At 48.8% G+C, this 19,135-nt stretch overlaps 1 protein-coding gene across 2 annotated transcripts in view; it reads left to right on the top strand.

Moving 5' to 3' along the window:
- Nucleotides 1-19,135, top strand: part of DPYSL3 (dihydropyrimidinase like 3) — a 119,114-nt gene that overhangs the window by 43,832 nt on the left and 56,147 nt on the right. Inside the window, exon 1 of one of the 2 annotated variants that reach the window (XM_055143066.1) lies at nucleotides 5,271-5,488. The exons of the other annotated variant lie outside the window; for it this stretch is intronic. Coding sequence (XP_054999041.1) covers nucleotides 5,450-5,488 — 39 coding nt within the window. The 5' untranslated portion in view covers nucleotides 5,271-5,449. Of the gene's footprint in view, nucleotides 1-5,270; nucleotides 5,489-19,135 lie in introns of those variants that run through there. 2 annotated transcript variants of the gene reach the window in all.

Here is a 19,135-nt window from a genome sequence, read left to right as displayed (position 1 = left end):
ATAATACCGAGAAGCCTATAACATGAGTGTCTTGATAACCCACTCTCACAGTGGGTGTTTAAAAAATATGTGTGGGGCTGGAGCGATAGCACAGCGGGTAGGGCGTTTGCCTTGCATGCGGCTGACCCGGGTTCGAATCCCAGCATCCCATATGGTCCTCTGAGCACTGCCAGGAGTAATTCCTGAGTGTAGAGCCAGGAGTAACCCCTGTGCATCGCCAGGTGTGACCCAAAAAGCCAAAAAAATAGAAAATAATAAAAAATATGTGTGCATGTACTAAAGACAACTCCTAATGTGGTATCTCTCACCCAACTCTTCCCTTTTTCTCTCCAGTCTCCAGTTTCCATCTGCCTGCTCTAAATTTCACCTAGTTAGGAAGAATGCCACCAGCATATTCCTGACCTTTATCCCAGCCCCATTCCTCCTTCATCCTCCCCATGAGATTGAAACAATTTCATCTTTGAATTGCTTAGGCCAACACATCATCCTTCATTTTGTTTTCATCTCACACCCCAGTGAAATCTATCAGCAAAACTGTTGGTTTTACCTGGAAATATTCCTACTATCTGACCCTACTTCTCACTGCTTCTGCTTTATCCCTATGTCTCTCTGGGCCTTTGGGAGTTCTGTATGTAAAATCCTACCCCATCTTCAAGACAGGGGGATGGCTTTCCCCTCTCTGTCTCTGCTTTGTAAGTCGTCAGTGCACCTCTCAACATTTTAAACACTAGGTAGTTGAGCTATTTTGCCCTTGATTTGTTCCTACCTGAGAATGAAAGCCTTTGAGGGCAGTGATGTCATTTTATTTAAAAATTTGTATCCCTGGTATCTAGGTTTCTATAGTATCACTGTCACTGTCACTGTCATCCCATTGCTCATCGATTTGCTTGAGCAGGCACCAGTAACGTGCACCAATAATGGCTCCATTGTGAGGATTATTATTCCTGTTTTTGGCATATCAAATACATCATGGGTAGCTTGCCAGGCTCTGTCGTGCCAGCAAGATACTCTTGGTAGCTTGCTGGGCTCTGAGAGAGGTGCAGAATAATTGAAACTGGGTTGGCCATGTGCAAGGCGAAAGCCCTACCCACTTTTCAGGTCACACCTAGTGATGCTCAGGGGTTACTCCTGGCTCTGCACTTAGGAATTACTCTTGGTGATGCTTGGGGGACCAGATGGAATATCAGGGATTGAACCTAGGTTGGCCGCATGCAAGGCACACACGCTATCTGCTGTACTGTTGCTCCAGCCCTCAAATCTGGATTCTTAACTACACATTCCTCTGAGTTGGAGTCCATTGTACTCTCTCCCTACTAATAAATACCCTCTCTGCACAAACACCCCAACTCCCTAAAAAATTCTAAACAAATTTAGAATCAGGAAACTCTAAGAAGGCTTAGAAATGAAAACAAAAAAGATACTGTTATATTCTAAATTGTTTTAATTTGGGGTGGAAAGAGAGATGTATCCAGAGATATATCCAGGGATGATTGGATGAAACCAGGCTTTGCTTTATGCAAAGCTAACTCCTTAATCCCTGTACTGTCTTTCTGACCTCTAGATTGTAGTTTCTAGCCATAGGTTCTTCATTATAGGAAAGTCTGGATTCTACCTCTAGATTCTTTCTTCAGACACTACTAAAACGATTCCTACATTAACTCTGGGCTGGAGTGATAGCACAGCAAATAGGGCGTTTGCCTTGCACGCGGCCAACCCAGGTTCAAGTCCCAGCATCCCATATGGTCCCCTGAGCACAGCCAGGGGTAATTCCTGAGTGCACAGCCAGGAGTGACCCCTGTGCATTGCCGGGTGTGACCCAAAAAGGAAAAAAAAAATTGTGTGTCTGTGTATCTTAACAGTTTTTAGATAAAAAAAACGAAGACTTTATTAAACAGTATCTATACAACATATCTGAAGAAGAAATTAGGTTACTTTTTAACAATTTTATAATATAAACTTGATGTTATAGAATATATAGAATATTATAAAGTATATAGAATATACTCAAGATATTAAAATACAAGAGCCTACTAGAGGGGCTGGGCACAGTGGGTAGGACGTTTGCCTTTCACATGGCCGACCCAAGTTTGAGTCCCAGCATCCCAAATGGTCCCTGAGCACCGCCAGGGGGTAATTCCTGAGTGTGCAGCCAGGAGTAACCCCTGTGCATCACCGGGTGTAACCCAAAAAGCAAAGCAAATCCAAACCAAAAAAAAAAAAAGCTTACTAGAAAATTACTACATTATATTTCTAAATAAATTGTAGAATTAAAAAAAGATAATAATGTGTAGTGAGCACAGGGCAAATATTGTCTAGATATTGTGAGAGTGATATTGATGAAGAGAGAGCCCTGCTAGGAGGTCCATGTCACAGTGTTCAGGTAACAGCTATGCACATGGAGAGAATACAGGGTCTGGGTATATTTTAAAGGCAGACCAAATAGCATATCCTGACATCGCATATAAGTGTGGTTGTAGGAGAGGAAGTCGGGATGGTGAAACCCTGGGCATGAGCCAGTAAAATAAAGTAGCATTGACTGAGGTGTACAAGTCTTTGGGTGTGCTAGGGTTAGTGACCAAAATTGTTCCTTTGAAGTCATCAATTCGTAGTGTCTCCCTTTCCGTTCCTCATAGTTTTCGGCGACGTAAAGTCAAGTGGTGTATCCAAGGAAAACCATTCAGAGTCATTCAGCTGGCAAAGAGCCATGCTTGTTCCACTTCTCACTCTCCTGGCCAGACACAGAGGGCCTGTGTCGGTGACTGCCTTTCTTCTTCTTCCATGGGTTTCTATTTGATTGAAGGGGATGAAAGAGAGGAAAAATTGCATTCGTTGTGTATTTTTGGTGATGGGTACAGCTTGAATTAGTTAGCTGGTTATTATGCATTTCTGTGCATGGTTAGTCACAGGAGCCTGATCCCAAACACAACACAATTCTTACTCTGCAGTACCTCTTGCATGCAAACTGGACCACAAAGAGCTTAAGCAAGGCTTGTCATTTGAAACAACACACAGAGACACACACACACACACACACACACACATACATACGGGATCATGAAGTGATCAAAAATTGGTACAAATTGATGTAGTAGGGAGTGTTCAGTAATGACAGTAACAAGAGATAATTAGGATGCGAAGAAGCCCAGGAAAAACCATTTCAAGTCCATGGTATTTCTTGAGTCTTGTAAATGTTTCCTATTTATTTTTTGCCTTTAAAAAAGAATTTACAAGATCCCTTCAAGCAAGTTTGGGATTGTAAAAATCTATGGGAAAGATACCAGGGAGCTCCGCAGGGTTTTATAGCATATAGTTAGGTCTCTTTTTACCCTGTTCCAAATATAATCCTGTTCATTTGCATGCCAATCCCCAGAATGCTTTGTAATTTCACAACTCTTGGCTAGTGGTCTCAGCACTCAGGCTTCAAGAACAAAGCAAAATGTTCAGGGTGTGCCTCTGGCTTCAGCCTTCCCCTCCCTGCACCCCCGCCCCGCCCCTTCCCCTCTTCTCCCCCGCCCCCCACCCCGTGCTTTTCAGGGAGGTGACCTTTGCCTGGCATTTATCCCTTAGCCAGAGTGGCGCAGAAATAAAGTGGAGTCTGCCTGGAGAAGACTGCATTTTGTCCAGTTACCCATGAAAAACCGGAACCCTGGATTCATTCATTCGAGAGCGAGTGTCGGAGGGGGGGAGGGGGCGTTATGTCTGCCCTGTCTTTATGTGGCTTGGTTGGTTCATTCCAAGTTACAGAAAGCGCAAGCTGGGAGTATTATGTCCCCTTCTTGTGTGGGTCCTTTATATAGCATCTCACGTTGCAAAGGAAACCTTCGGTTTAATGAAAGGAGATGCAGAAGTGTGGTCAGTAGCCCGCCGTATAGAAATAGAAATTCAAGATCTCCAGTGCAGACCCAGTCAAGCTTAGTGACAATCGCAGAATAGGGCTTTAGGACCCACAATTGTTGGGGGCGGGGTGCGCAGTGCAAAGAGACCCGCGTTAAGAGGGTTTTGTGATCTTGTGCAGCGAGCCACTTGTTATTTTAATAGTATGCGTGGGATTATTTGGGAGGGGGGTGCGAGCCTCGGAGGGTCCTCCTCCCCACTCAGCCCCCACCCACATGGCTCCTTCCAAAGAGGTCCTCCTCCACTGTGGGATCTGATCGGCGGCTAAGGGACAATAGAACCCCGGGCTACAAGGCCGTTTTCTGCCCTGCGCCTAGTAACACACTGACCTTTGTGTCTCAGCCCCCGCCGCGAGGAAACCCGCGCTCGTGAGCGGCGCACACGCACCCCGACCCGCAGCCGTGCGCGCTGCACCCCACGGGGCGCGCCCGGCCGCGCTCGCCCCCACAGGTGTCTGTGACTGCGTCTTTCCAGGGCGACACTGATAAAGGCGCGTGTTTCCATCGGGAGGGCCGCGCGCGGGGGCGCCTTGGCGCCAAGCTGATCTGGAGGCTATTTCGCAAAGTACAGAGATGGGTGGAGGGCCGGTGCCCCCTCGCAGCCTGCGGGGGGGAAACGTTGCTTCCTGCCGTCGAGACGGCAGGTTCGCTGCCCGGGCGGCGGCTGGGGGGCTGCACGGCCGTCGGGGCCGAGGCCGGCTCCGAAAGCGGCCGGCGCCGGCTGCTTACCCGTCGGCGCCCAGCGCTGGGCGGGAACAAAGGCAGCGCCCCCCGCCTGCAGCCCGAGCCGCCGCGGGGACACGGGCCCCGCCACGGCGGTCCCGGGCCGTGGCCGTGCAGCGGTGAGGGGAGGGGGGGTCGCCGGGGCTGGCCGGTCGCACCCGGGGGGCTGCAGGGCGGCGGCGGCGCTGCCCGGGGCTGGCGGGGCGAGCTGCGGCGACGCCCCCGTTTCTTTCTTCTTCTTTTTTTTTTTTCCTGCACCCGGGACTGCAGCAGCATCCCCGCCCCGAAGGGTCCCTCGCGCCCCCTGGCGGCCGCGTGGCCGCCGCCGCCGCCGCACCCGCCCGTCTTACACACAAAAAAGCCGGGGTGGGGAGGGGTGGGGGTGGGAAGTGGGTGAGGCCGACGCAGCGCGGAAAATCAATAGGGATAAGAGAGGAGCGGGAGGAGGAGTCGCGGCTCCACCATTCTGGGTCTTACGGGATCGCAGCTGGCAGAGCAAAAGAAAAAAAAAAAAGGGTGGGGGGAGGATTTAAAAAAAAAATAAAACCCAACCACCCAGGCCGGGCGTGCAGGCGAGCGGAGGAGGAGGGTGTGTGTGTGTGTGTGTGTGTGTGCTGCGGGGGTGTCGGGGTGCGAGGGGGCCCGGGAGATTTACTATTGTCTCCGGCAGCCGCCGCGGGAGCCCGCGAGGGGGGCGGGGGCGAGGGGAGGCGCGGCCGCGGCCGGCGCACAGTCGCTCCACCTGATCGCGGGGTGCTGGGCGCTGCGGAGGGCGGCGGCGAGCGGGAGCTGAAGCAGCGAGGGAGGCAGCGGCGGCCGCCAGCACCGCCACCATGTCCTACCAAGGCAAGAAGAACATCCCGCGGATCACGGTGAGTGCCGCCCGCCGCCGCCCTGCCCGCGGGGTCCCGGGCCGGCTCCCAGCCCCCGGCCCCGGGAAGGGACGCGCGGAGCCCCCCGCCCCGGCTCCCGGGGCTGGAGAGCGGCCGGCGCCACCCAGACCCGGCGACCCCAGACTTGGGGAGGGACAAAAAAAAAAAACCCAAAAAACAAAGAGGAAACCCCAGCCGGGGCGCGGAGAACTTTGCAGGATTTCCCCGCCTTTCCCGCCAGCCGGTGGTGTTTCCACCCACCCCACCCCGTCCCCGACTCCCCCTAAGAGCGCGGGGCTCTCTCGGCTCTCCCTGGACGTCCCCCGCGCTGCCCCGGGCTGGGGTGTGCTTTGTGGTGGAGGGTCCTCGAGGCTGGGCGGGGTATGGAGAGGTGACAGCTTTTGCCCAGGGATGCTTGGCCGCACGGCCGCACCCTCTTCTGGCGCCAGCCTCGTGGCTCTGCCCCTGTCGCGGTGAAGGGTGGGGAGTGTCCGTCCATCGGTCCTCTCCTGGCCTTTGCTCGCCTGCGTGCTCCCCAATTTCTGTCCCAATGCGTCCTATTGAGGACTGGAGTAGCTGGACCTGGAGCGGGATGGGCCAACTTTTTTCTTTTCTTTCTTTTTTTTTAAACCCTGGATACATTTCCTTCCCCGCACCCCTCTCCCTCCCAACCCCTCCCCGTTCCGGTCATTTCTGTCCCTAACTCCGGACAAGGCAGCATTTTCCGACCGATTTAAGTTCGCGGACGCCGGCGGTGCTTGCGGGAGTCCGCTGCCTTTGTGTGCGAGACCCAGCCCGCGGCGGCCGGCGGCGGCGGTGGCCGAGGCGCGGGACGTGCGCCCCGGGCGCGGTGGGGAGGGGAGGGGACCGGCCGCCGGAGAAGCGGAATCTTGGCCGGCGTGGCCGGGCGAGCGCTCTCCCCGGCCAGCACCGCGCCTGCTCTCCGGATTCCACCGGGATGCGCTGCAATGATGTTCCTGAATAGAAGGAATGCACCGCTGGCTGGTATAGAATTATTATTTTTTGTTTAAAAAAGAAAAGGCCAAACACTGCGCACCCCCTCCCTTTCCCAACCACGGAGCTTTGTTAGTTTTAGCAGAATCAGTGCGGTTGTGCATTGTTGTGCACGGGCTGGGGTGTGTGTAGTGAGGGAATGGGTGGCTACTCCATCTTTGCAAGGCGAACAAAGGAAGTGATCAGCTGGCCCCTGGGAGGCCTGGCAGCCGCCCTAGGGCAGAGCTGTACCTGCTACTGCGCTTCAACTGCCGGCATTGGCCAGCTTGGGCGGTGGGCACCTGTCTGCTAGCACTTGCTCCATTATGCTGGGAACACCCAGTTCCTCTTGCTGTTGCCCTGCAGGACCTTCCCTTCCACAGGCAGGAGGACGCTGGTTCCTGGCTGGACTGGCCAGTTGGTTCTGTGGGGGCATCCTGCCTTATTCAGACACCTGAGCTTTAGACACACACCCCACCCCTACCTGCTATCCAGCTGGCCCCTGAGAAGAAACGCTCTGAAGGGTGGCGGCGGGTGGGAAGAGAGAATGCTCAGGAAGCCTCTTGCCAGGTAGAGAGAGCGAGTTTAAACCCATCAACCTGTACCCCAGCACCTGAAGTCATTGACTTACACCCTATTGAAGGAGCTTTTCTGATGGATTTCTTCGAATGCACTCTGTCCCAGTCTTCAAAAACAAAAGGCTGGTTGGGACACAAGCTCCATTTTTAAAAATACTTATTTCCTTCACTCCAGCTCTCTGTGTGGATGCGACTGGCCCTTGTGTGCATTCACCAGCACTACAGAGAAGAGATTCTTTATTTTTTTTTTTCCTTCCTAGTCTCAAGACTGCAATGGTCCCTCATTCAAAGCCCAGGGATGGCATGGAGGGCCACGCCCATTCTCCTAGGAGCGCAGCCACCTTTAAGGAAAGAGGCACAGTTTGCCTTTGATAATGTGCATTCCAACCCTTCTCCCACACTCACGCATGCCCCACTCCATAAATGTGGCCGAGCCCCCGTCGCAGGGCTAGGTGTGCAAGGGGTTCCCTTTTGTTCCTGGCTGCATGCTGTGCCCTGGGGGTGCAGCCGTCATTTTCTGTGCGGCTTCTGTCCTTTCTCTCGGCGCGTGGGGCGTGGTGCCGCAGAGCTGCCTCTGCCTGGAGCTCGGGCATGTCTCCCTTAGCGGCCAGGGGAGTGGACAGTGGTGCTGAATTTCTTTCTAGCCAGGCTGCCTGGTAGTCATTGTAGAAAGAGGGATGGGGGAAAGAGAGGCATGGCATAGTGCGAGCAGGGGGTGGGGGTGAGGGGTGCTCTCTCTGTCTATGGGCAAAGACTCCATTTGTGCATTTTTCTCATGCTTTTGTGTCTGTCCTCCCATGAAGAAGGGATCTATCTTCGAATAAGCTCTTTATGCATTTGCATGCCTAGAGAGAATGATGCTTAGCTGCATATTACAAACGTTGAGATACTCTTCCTTGATCTTGTTAAAAATACACACAAGAATGTGGGTTCAGACCGATGATTTGACATTTAGAACAGGTAGCCTCTACTTGGGATTCCAGGATATTTTTTAAAAAAACAATGGTACAGTGATGGGATTTGAATTGTTTCCTGTTTTCTATCTAGATTCCTTTCTCTGACTGCTGCAGCTAAAATGTGCCTATAATCTGAGCACGGATGGGAGAGTCTTTTTTCCAGACATCATTCTCTCCCACCATTCAGGGGTCTCTCTGGGAGTTTTGCTTTTGTTTTTCCTTCCATCTATTTTTTTTTTTTTTTGCTATTCTCCTGAGGTTAAAGTCTTCCTAAGTCCCTGAGTTTTTGATTCTCTAGAGTCGGATCTCTCAGTACAATGTGCTAAGGGCCTTTGCTGTAGAGATCTCAGATTTCCAGTCCCAATCTCCTCCAGCGTTACCTGAGCGTCTGACCTTCATGTCCTGCTCCATCACTCGCCCTTCCTGTCAGCGTCAGGGGCTGACAGTTGGGGTGGCTCAGCAGATGAGAGCGGGGAGCTCCTTCCTGCACTGTGTCTGGCACAGAGATGCCAGAGGGTCACGCCCCAATTCAACATTGTTCTGCAGTAGAGGAGTACACACCAACTGAGTGTTTATTCTGCCTCTGTCGTGTGGGGTGCCTTCCGAGCATTGTCTTGTCAAATCCTTGAATCCACCCTAAGAGACACAATCGCTGCTGCCCTGGTTTCATAGGTTGAAAACGAAACCCACAGGAAAAACTGAGGCATTTGTCAGAGCGCTCGTCCGTGCTGGAGGCAAGACTCGAACTTACACCCCTGAGCACATTCCAAGTGCATGACTGGCTCCGCAGAGCCCTGGCCTCTCGCCTCCTACCATCATTGGGAGTTAGTAGTTGGTCTTCGGTGGTGGTAGTTGAAATGGTTTCAGAGGAAGACTCACACTATCTTCAGGGGTCGTACGCCCTGTGAACAGATTTTTTTCCTGCCGCTGTCAGCAAATCCCCAAATGCCATCTCTCTCTTAGCTATGTGAATGTGTGTTTAGAATAAATAGAAATCACTACTTTGAGGATAGCAGCTACCATCCTAATTTCAGTAAGTAGAGAGTTGAAGAATCGTTACTTCCCTCCGACATGAGCAACAAGTCGAAGCTGACCTCAGGGCCAGGTGGAGATCTAACTCCTGGGTTCCAGTGATTAATATGTGTTCGCTTAGAAAGTCTCTGCAAAACCCCATTTAGAGTTAAGGAGAAGGAAGCCTGCATTGCTGAAATCAACTTTCCAGGTGCACAGCAAGAATTGCTCAGGTGGGGGGAGCGGGCAGCACTGGAAGGCAAACCTGGGTCTTGGGTAAGCAGTCTCAGTCACCCAGCACTGTAGCCCTGTTGCTCATCGATTTGCTCGAGCGGGCACCAGTAACATCTCCATTGTGAGACTTGTTACTGTTTTTGGCATATTGAATACGCCACAAGGAGCTTTCCAGGCTCTGCCATGCGGGCGGGATACTCTCAGTAGCTTGCTGGGCTCTCAGAGAGGTATCGAACCCAGGTTGGCTGTGTGCAAGGCAGACGCCCCACCCACTGTGTTATCGCTCAGTTAGCCAGAACAGAGGAAGTATTGAAAGGTGTGGCTGAAGAGCTTGCAAACTCCTAAGAGACACAGTTCAGAGAACTGGCTGCTTGCAAATTACTAATTGGATTTCTGGCAACTGCTGCATTTGTGGTGCATTAGAGCTTGGGTTGTGTGTGCGTGGCTGTTCGGGAATTGCTGGCAGACACGCCCTTGGACAGGAACCTGGCATGAAATGGCTCTTTCTGGGGCACGTGGGCCAAGTGCCTTGATCTCACTTGCAGGGGGTGATTGTGAGACTGTGGGTGCTGTGGCGTTTATTTGGGGGAGGGAAATGAACCACGATCTGGAGAAACCCCCAGCATTCTGCAGCAAGAGAGCGGAATTCTGAGAAGAAACTTGAACCTTCGGACAAAACTGGTACAGCCCTGCCCCTGGTTCCTGGAATTGTGCCAACCCTTTGCTCCTATGCAGGTCACTTTGGTCTGGGAGGAAACAGACCTGGAGTTTGGGGGAGTATGAAGTATGAGAAGAGAAGCCATCCAAAGGCATTTTGGAAGGGAAACTCTAAAGCAAGGAAAAATAGGGAAGGTCTAGGAATGGAACTTATTTTAGACAGTAGATCATGGAACTCTCCATCTGCTGGGCTGTTGCTGATGACTTTGAAATTCTGAGTGGGCATATAGTGATTCTCAGCCACTTTGCTGAATACTTATTTTTCTAAATTCCTGGGATGCGTAGTAGTGCCCGGTGTGCCCAGTATAGTAGCCGGAAATGGACATTGGCATTTGGTGGGAATTCTGGAGAAGTTGATTTCCTGAGTGAAATCAAGCTACTGGCGTAGGGCTTATGAATATGAATCCTCTGTCTTCTCTTTTTCTTTGCTTTTTGGGTCACACCTGGGTAATGCACAGGGGTTACTCCTGGCTTTGTACTCAGGAATTACTCCTGGCGGTGCTCAGGGGACCATATGGGATGCTGGGATTCGAACCCGGGTCAGCTGCATTCAAAAGGCAAATGCCCTACCCGCTGTGCTATCGCTCCAGCCCCTCCCTCTGTCTTCTCTTACTGAGCTATTCAGAGCTCTAGAGAGGTAGTTATCTGGACAGTGTCTATGACCACAGAGATATTCGAGGAATATTTTTGAAACCCCAAATTCTACTTTAGAGTGTTAGAAATGTATCATGGAAGACGTGATATTGCTTGGGGTTAGTTTTGCTTTTGTTTTGCTTGGGGGCCACATCCAGCAGTGCTCAGGAGTTACTCTTGGCTCTGCACTCAGGAATCACTCCTGCTGACTCAGGGAATCGGGGATCGACCCAGGTTGGCTGCATCTAAGGCAGGCACCCCACCCACTGTACTGTCTCTCTGGCCCCATAAAGTTTGGGGTTAGGAAGATGCTACCTAGAAAACTGTATAATGAAAATTTTCAAAAGCAAGCGCTATGTTTTATAAGTACCTTAGTTTCCCCCTGCTTTACTTAGGTTACAGTGTTCCTCGAAATTCTGCTTGTTATTCATTCCTCACAGTCAGGTTGACAGCATTACATGGTCCTTGAAATAACGGCATAAGGACAAGCTGTCCCTGAACCTAAGGAGGACATTTTCCCCATTCCAATTTGTCCTAATTGGCTCCCTCTAGACTAGAGTAGTGCAGGTCTTGGTACCCTTTCTAGCATCTCCTCACAACTCCCAATTTAGTGAATTTTCCTTTGTTCTTTCTCCTCAGTTGGAAAAACATACATTTTCTTAAAAACCAAAAGGAAACAACTTTTTTCTTTCCTAAAGGGTCCTCTATTCTGTACCTATTGACATAGTCCATAACCTATTGATGTCTGCTTATCACAGTTGGCAAAAAAAAAACACACAATCTTTACAACATATAATGCATATACGGTACTTAATATATTTACAGTATATAAATGTATAACTGTATCACTGTCATCCTGTTGTTTGTTGATTTACTCGAGCTGGCACCAGTAACGTCTCTATTCCTCTCAACCCTGAGATTTTAGCAGCCTCTCCTTACTAGTCTTTCCCAACGATTGGAGGCTCTTTCGGGGTCAGGGGAATGAGACCTATCATTACTGTTTTTGGCATATCGAATACACCACTGGTAGGTTGCCAGGCTCTGCCCGTGTGGGCGGGATACTCTTGGTAGCTTGCTGGGCTCTCCGAGAGGTGTGTATATATCTGTTACTGTATTTGGGATATGAATACACCATGGGGAGCTTGCCAGGCTCTCCCTTGCAGACAATAAACTCTCGGTAGCTTATTAATATATAAATGGGCATAAATATGTTTGTTGGTTAAACCTGTGTTGTTACCTAAGGGGACTGGACATTTAGATGTCATCACCTCCAGCAGTGATGTATCACTGTACATAGCACCGCACTGCTCCATCCTAATGTCTCCTCAAATCACACACTGTTGTACCTTTTCTCCCATTTTATTAGGTCAGGGAGAAACAAAGGAGAAAGACTCTGAGCCGACTGACTGATAACTTCCTAGAATCAGTTTCTAGTATTGCATTGCTGTTTCAATTCTCACTCAATCTCAGTGTATCTTTATTGCAGTATATTAAGTAGGCCTAATTATGGTTATGGTGTGGAGTAGGGTGAGTCCTTGAACTTGGCCACTTCTTTTGGTGGCTGTAATCTGTGTCCAGAGAACAACAACAACAACAACAACAACAAACAGCTACTACCCTTACATTTCTTTTTGTTGGTGGCAGAACAAATCTGGCTGTGCTCAGGTCTTATTCCCAGCTCTGTACTCAGTGATCACTCCAGTGGGCTTGGGGGACCATATGGGGTGTCATGGATAAAGTAAGTGCTTTATCTGCCATACTATTGCTCTCGCTCCCCTCTTACATTTCTTCTCTTCTTCTTCTTCTTCTTTTTTTTTTTTTTTGCTTTTTGGGTCACACCCGGAGATGCACAGGGGTTACTCCTGGCTTATACACTCAGAAATTAGTCCTGGCCGTGCTTGGGGAACCATATGGGATGCTGGGAATCGAACCTGGGTCGGCCGCGTACAAGGCAAACGCCTTACCCACTCTACTATCCTTCCAGCCCCTCTCTTCTGTCACTGTCACTCCGTTGCTCATCGATTTGCCCGAGCAGACACCAGTAACGACTGATTGTGAGACTTATTGTTACTCATTTTGGCATATCGTATACAAACGGGTAGCTTGCCAGGCTCTGCAGTGTGAGCGCGATACTCTCGGTAGCTTGCCAGGCTCTCCGAGAGGGGTGGAGGAATCGAACACGCCCTACCCACTATACTATCCCTCCAGCCCCTCTCTTACATTTCTTAATGAGGTTTTAGGTAACTCAATGATGAGAAAGATGGGACTAAACACACCAGACTATTGTGAAAGCTCCCAGTAATTAAGTGCAAATTACAGGAACTAATTATTTGACCAAAACAGCTCCTGTAGCTACAGATTACTAGTCATCATTTGGTATTCTGGATAGAGGCTTCGAGAGATGAAGTCAGGACTCAAGTAAGGACTTCAGTCACATAGCTGGAAAGGCAAGCCCCTGGGTGGGTGCCACTAGAGGGCGTTGGTTTCATAGTCAGGAAAATAGTAATTTCCTGCCCACAAGTCGCTCTCCCTGGCTCCCGCCCCACCAGCTGGCCACACCTGGACCTCACAGATGGGGCTGGGTATTCACAGGGTGGCAGGAGTTGGCCTGGCCCGACCCACTGTTAGCATCACTCTGGGAACAGCAGTTGGACACACGTCCTCCCAATGCTGGTACCTCCCTGGCCCTGCCAGCTGTCTGAGTTAGCGGCTGGCTTTTGCCCAGGAGTGCATAAGAGCAGCTGGTGGAGAAGCAGATGTGATTTTCCCGTCTTGCATTAGTGCGGCTCTCACGCGCAGGTCCCTTCTCCCTCTGTCGCTGTCCTCCTCAGGCATTGTGGGAACCTGCCTCCGGCTCCCTTTTGGCCAGGGGGGAAGCACTGGGCACACCCACATTCTAAGACAGGGGGTGCTTTCCTCTGGAATGGCCCGGGGAGATGTATTGGGCACATCTAAGTCCTAGAGTACACGTTTGTCTGTCTGTCTGCTTGCCTATCTCCTCTGTACATCTGTCTCTCTCTTCCCTTCTCCCCCATCTTCTCTCCTTGGAGATCAGAAGTTAAGAATGGGCTTCCGTTGTCCTCTGACCTAGGGGAGCAGGGAAAAGGAGGAGGTTCCTGCTTTTGGTCACAGTGGAAGGAAGAGGATGTGGACGGCGTGTCAGCACATTGCGGGCCCTGGCCTCTACTGACATCTGGCTCTAGGCACGGCCTCCTCATCCTTCTCAGCTTCCGGGTCAGTCAGGAGATGACATTGAGCAAGATGCTCCCCGAGGCCCTGGTCAGTGCAAGTGTCTTGGGAGCCTTTATACTATCTTCTATCTTTGCCTGAGGTCATGGTCAGCCCCCTGCACTTGCTGCCAGATTCTCAGAGAATCGTTTAGAGGCTCCCCTGGGAGGAGGGGGGGAAGAGAACAGTGAGAAAATGCATGAGAGCAACAGTGGCAGGCTTTTGCTTAGGGGGACAGCCAACAGCTGTGTTGGACAGAAGGGTCTTTGGTTGCATTCTTCCCCTAACGTACCAGGCTTTTTCTCATTCAGAGAGTGGATTTGGCAAATAGACTGTGCAGGGAGAAATGGCATAATAATGATGATAGATGGGGCCATTTCCGTAGGAGGGCTTTAGTGTTAATTCTATGATTCATTTCTTGGCACCTCCGATCTCCTTTGGGATACAGTCTGACATTGATAAGGGCACGGAGGCCACAGACATTTGTCCTCAATAGAGACTGGTCAGACAAGCAAGCAAACCAACTGAAGACAACTCCCAAGTTTGTCCATGCTCGCCGACACTCTTCTCAGTTGCTCTTGCCAATAGTTCAGTGCGATGGCTGTCTTCCAATGGAAATACATCCCCTTTGCCCCAGGGACCACGTCCTGGACCCTCCATGAGATACAGAGAGCTTTCATTTTGTTACCAGTGAAGCTTCAGCCTGTCTTCCTTGACTGGCGCATTGAAACGGCTGGCATTTGTGGAATAAGTGGGTATGCTTAATGTGGATTTTTTTTCACTAGATGATTGGACTTGCCTACCTGTGTACTTGTTCATCGTCTTCCCTTTCACTGGCACCTTTCAGGACAGTGGCATGTATCAACAGACTAAGAGACACAGGAGAACACTGCACACAAGCATAGTTCTGGTTGCAGCATCCTGATTTGGGCAGCTGCCTAGCCATCACTTCTCTGTCCTTCTCAGGCCTCCGTGTCTCATCTTTTTTCCAACTTCTGCACCCGGCCTCATACTCAACCCACTACATGGACCCACCTGGGTATTTCTTGCTTGCGAACAGACCCGTCATTTCTCTTATTGCAAACGATTGTGGGAGGGGTGGGTGGACGTTAAATAGACCTTTGTGTCTTCTTTCAAATAAAGAAAATTGTCACCTCGATGATCCAAGGTCTAACATGCATCTTAACTGAGGTCCTTTTGTACAGAAACCACAAGTCATTAAAGTTATGAGCAGTAATTATGTATAGCCTGGGTATTTGCACAGCAAACTTTCTTTTCTTTTCTTTTTGCTTTTTGGGTCAGACCCGGCATTGTGTGCTCCTGGCTCATGCACTCAGGAATTACTCCTGGTGGTTGCACAGCAAACTTTCTTAACGGGAAGCTTGTAATTTTTTTGTTTGTTGTGATGCCTAGTGATGTTCAGAGCTTACTTCTGGGCACTTTCATAGCAAACTTGCTTAAGAAGAAACTTGTAATTTGTTGTTGTGTTTTTGTTTGGGGGGCCACACCCACAGTGCTCAGGGCTTACTCTTGAGTTAGTAATTAGGAATTCATTCCTGGTGGAGCTTGGGGGACCATAAAGTGTGCAGAGGCCGAACCTGGGTTGGTTGTGTGCAAGGCAAATGCCCTACTCACTGTACAGTCCTTGCAGCTCTGAAGGTCATAGTTCTTTTCTGTTTCTCTTTTAAAGCTGATAATTTAATTAGAATGAGTTTGGGATTCGGGGGGGTTTCAGTTTTTACTTGGGGCCATGTGTTTCACAAAGAATTTCTGCCTACCTTCCCCGAGTTGCACACAAACATTTTTTGGGCTTCTATTTGGAGTCTCACTGTTATCAATTTTTATTGCAAACTCTAATCTTTGGTTTGACAGGTATGGACAGTTTAATTTAAAGTGTATTTTACCAATCTGTCTTCGGGTATAAATCAGACAGCTTATAATATCAGTATGCTCAAGTGTAATACAAATTACTAGATTCCTTTAAAAGGAACATCCATAAGGGATGGTGAAATGAAAGAATTAAAGTATATATTCATGAGGGGCTGGAACGATAGCACAGTGGGTAATGCATTTACCTTGCATGCGGCCAACCCAGGTTCAATTCCCAGCATCCCATATGGTCCCCCGAGCACTGCCAGGAATAATTACTGAGTGCATGAGCCAGGAATAGGCCCTGTGCATTGCCGGGTGTGACCCCAAAAGAAAAAAAATAAAGTATATATTCATGAAGCCTTAACCTTTAGGTGAGCATTTGAACTACTAATGTGTTATAATGTGTTGTATATAATTAGATCTGATATAATAAAAGCGTTTTTGGGTTTTTTTTGACTGAGTACATTTTTATTGACATTGACTCTATGTATTACACTATGGAGGCTTGCTATAGAAGCATCTAATCTGAATTTAGAAGATAATCTAGTTTAATGAGAACAAGAGTGCACCTTTCATGAATCCTGTATTACTGCATCTACTCCTCAAAACAACCCAGGTAAGTAGAAGTTCTTCCTGTTTTGATGAGGAAATTTAGCTCAGAAAATTTGCTAGGGATTATGCAGATCTTACATGGGAGAGCCAAAATTCAAACAGACTTAACCCATGTTATTTCATTTTTTTTGTTGATAATTTTTACTGAAGTATCTGCATTATGATAGGTGAGTTTCAGGTGTACCTTATGAATCATCACCTCTGTCCCATTGTTCTCCACTGCAAGTCCTTCTCACCGTACCATTGTTTTTGTTTTTGTGGTCACACCCGGCGATGCACAGGGGTTACTCCTGGCTCTGCACTCAGGAATTACCCCTGGCGGTGCTCAGGGGACCATATGGGATGCTGGGAATCGAACCCTGGTCGGCCTTGTGCAAGGCAAATGCCCTACCCGCTGTGCTATTGCTTCAGCCCCTTCTCACAATACCATTGATCTCTTATTTTTTTTCTCTCATCCTCCCCCCCTTGGGATGTGTGTGTGGGGATGCCTACCCAGCCTTGTTTAGGAGCTATTCTTGGCTCTGTGCTCAGGAGTGCCTCCTGGTGGTGCTCAGAAGACAACATTAGTGCCAGAGATTTAAACCAGGATCAGTGGGATGCAAGGCAAGTGCCTTAACCCCTGTACTCTCTCTCTCTCTCTCCAGTCCATGATTGATCCCTTTTTACCTGATTTCTCCTCCCACCATCATCCTTTCTTTCTGGCATCTATTAATTTTGTCTTACAGTCTAAAAGCTTGATTTTATTTAGTTAATTCATAGATTTGATTTCTTTCTATAGCACTTGAGTGAAATGGTACAGTATATGTTTTTCTCTATCCTATTATTTCACTCAGCATGAGACCATCTACCTCCATTCACGTCCTTTTTGAACTTTTTGAACTTTTCTTTTCTTTTTTTTCCTTTTTGGGTCATACCTGGTGATGCTCAGTGGTTATTCCTGGCTTTGCACTCAGGAATTACTTCTGGCAGTACTCAGGGGACCATATGGGATGCTGGGAATCGAACCCGGGTCGGCCTCGTGCAAAGCAAACGCCCTACCCGCTGTGCTATTGCTCCAGCCCTGAACTTTTAGAAGTTTTGAAGGGCCTTGTTCATGTTAGACTTGTATTGTACAACTTGAACTGTCCCCATCCATGTCCTTGGGAACACAGGACTTCATTTATGTTTATAGCTGAGTAGAAAATCTCTGCGTATATACCACATTTCTTTGATGGGCACTTAGGTTGTTTCCAGCTCTTGTCTATTGTAAATAATCATTTGTTGGTGGGCACTTAGGTTGTTTCCAGCTACTCGTTATTGTAAATAATGCTCTGATGAATAAAGGCTACCTGTATCTTAGTCCACATTCTTGACAGTGCTGACTTAAATCTCACCTTTTCCCCCAGAGTTGGGGGCTGGAGTGATAGCACAGCAGGTAGGGCTTTTGCCTTGCACACGGCTGACCTGGGTTCGATTCCCAACATCCCATATGGTCCCCTGAGCACCACCAGAGGTAATTCCTGAGTACATGAGCCAGGAGTAACCCCTGTGCATCACTGGATGTGACCCAAAAAGTAAAAAAAAAAAAAAAGACCCAGAGTTGACTTGCTTCGTGTTTAGGGTTAGGTCCTCTGCACAATAATTCTCGTGGAGTCATGGGAGGTGTGGAGAGCAGCCAGTTCTCTCTTCTCTGCATGGGGTTGGACTTGTCAGCACTGCCCTGTGACTGGAAGCTCTCTTGCCTTCCCATGGGGATCAGCCTTGCTTCCCAGCAGGTTGAAAATAGCTCTCAGGAGTTGTACTTACACAGCCAGCTTGCCAGGGAGCGTCCCATCATTAGCGCTGGAGGCAGTTTTTGCATTAAATTAGAAGAGCATTATGGGGGACTCTTCTGAAAGGCAATGGACTGAAGCAGGCCTTTTTCTACTGTCTGGTTTTACTGTATTGAGATTTTAAAACAGCAGAGGGCATTTCCCCCCCAATTACAAAAATGAAAGCATGATGGTAGTAGAAAGAAACCAAAAAAAGCAAAATTAGGACAAAAAAAGCTGTAATAAAATCAGATAGCCATTATCAAATTTATGAGTACACCCATCTAGAAATGGTTTTTACCATATGTAAACATACATACATGTATATATCATTTATTAAAATGATGCCACATATTGTTCATGCTGTCTTAAGTCCTACATGTTATTCCATTGTGGCATCTTTCCATGTTTTAAATATTCTTCTATTGCATAACATTAAATACATGTGTATTAGTCTTGTTCTTGGCGGGGGGGGGGGGGTCTGATTAAATGATCCCCCTTTTGTGTTAGAAAGTTTTTGTCTGTATCCTGGGTTATATGGTTCACAATGGAAATGAAATGACAGGTTCATTTTCAGTCCCTCCTTCCTCCCGCCTTCCAGTCCTCTTTTATTTCTGAAGTTAAGTTTAATGCTCCTCCCAACGGGATGTGGGTTTGAATCCCCATGTCTTTTTTCTCGTTCTCATGTTCTTGTCATCACTTCCATTGCTTCAGCAGTTGTGCCCTATTCCAGGGAAATCTCTGCTTTCCCATCATTCCCTTCTGCTCTAGAACAAACAATTGGCTTTCTCGATGCGCCTTTCTTGCCTCTTGTCCTGTTCTGTGGAGTGTGTTGACAGTCATAGGTACAGTGTCTTGGGTCCTGGAGCTACACATCTGGAGAGGAAATCTGTGCAATTCTTTTCCCTTCTCACTGGCTTAACCTGTAAGCTGGCTTTAATTTTACATTTTCTGGGTATGTGTGTGTTTGTTTTAAAGGCTTCCCCACCCCCTTAATTCTTTCAAGGAGACCTTTATTTGAAA

Source organism: Sorex araneus, chromosome 6 (genome assembly GCF_027595985.1).
Source record: "Sorex araneus isolate mSorAra2 chromosome 6, mSorAra2.pri, whole genome shotgun sequence".
Classification (NCBI taxonomy): domain Eukaryota; kingdom Metazoa; phylum Chordata; class Mammalia; order Eulipotyphla; family Soricidae; genus Sorex; species Sorex araneus.
Note: the sequence above shows the minus strand (reverse complement) of the source record. Positions and strands in the feature narration are given on the sequence as shown.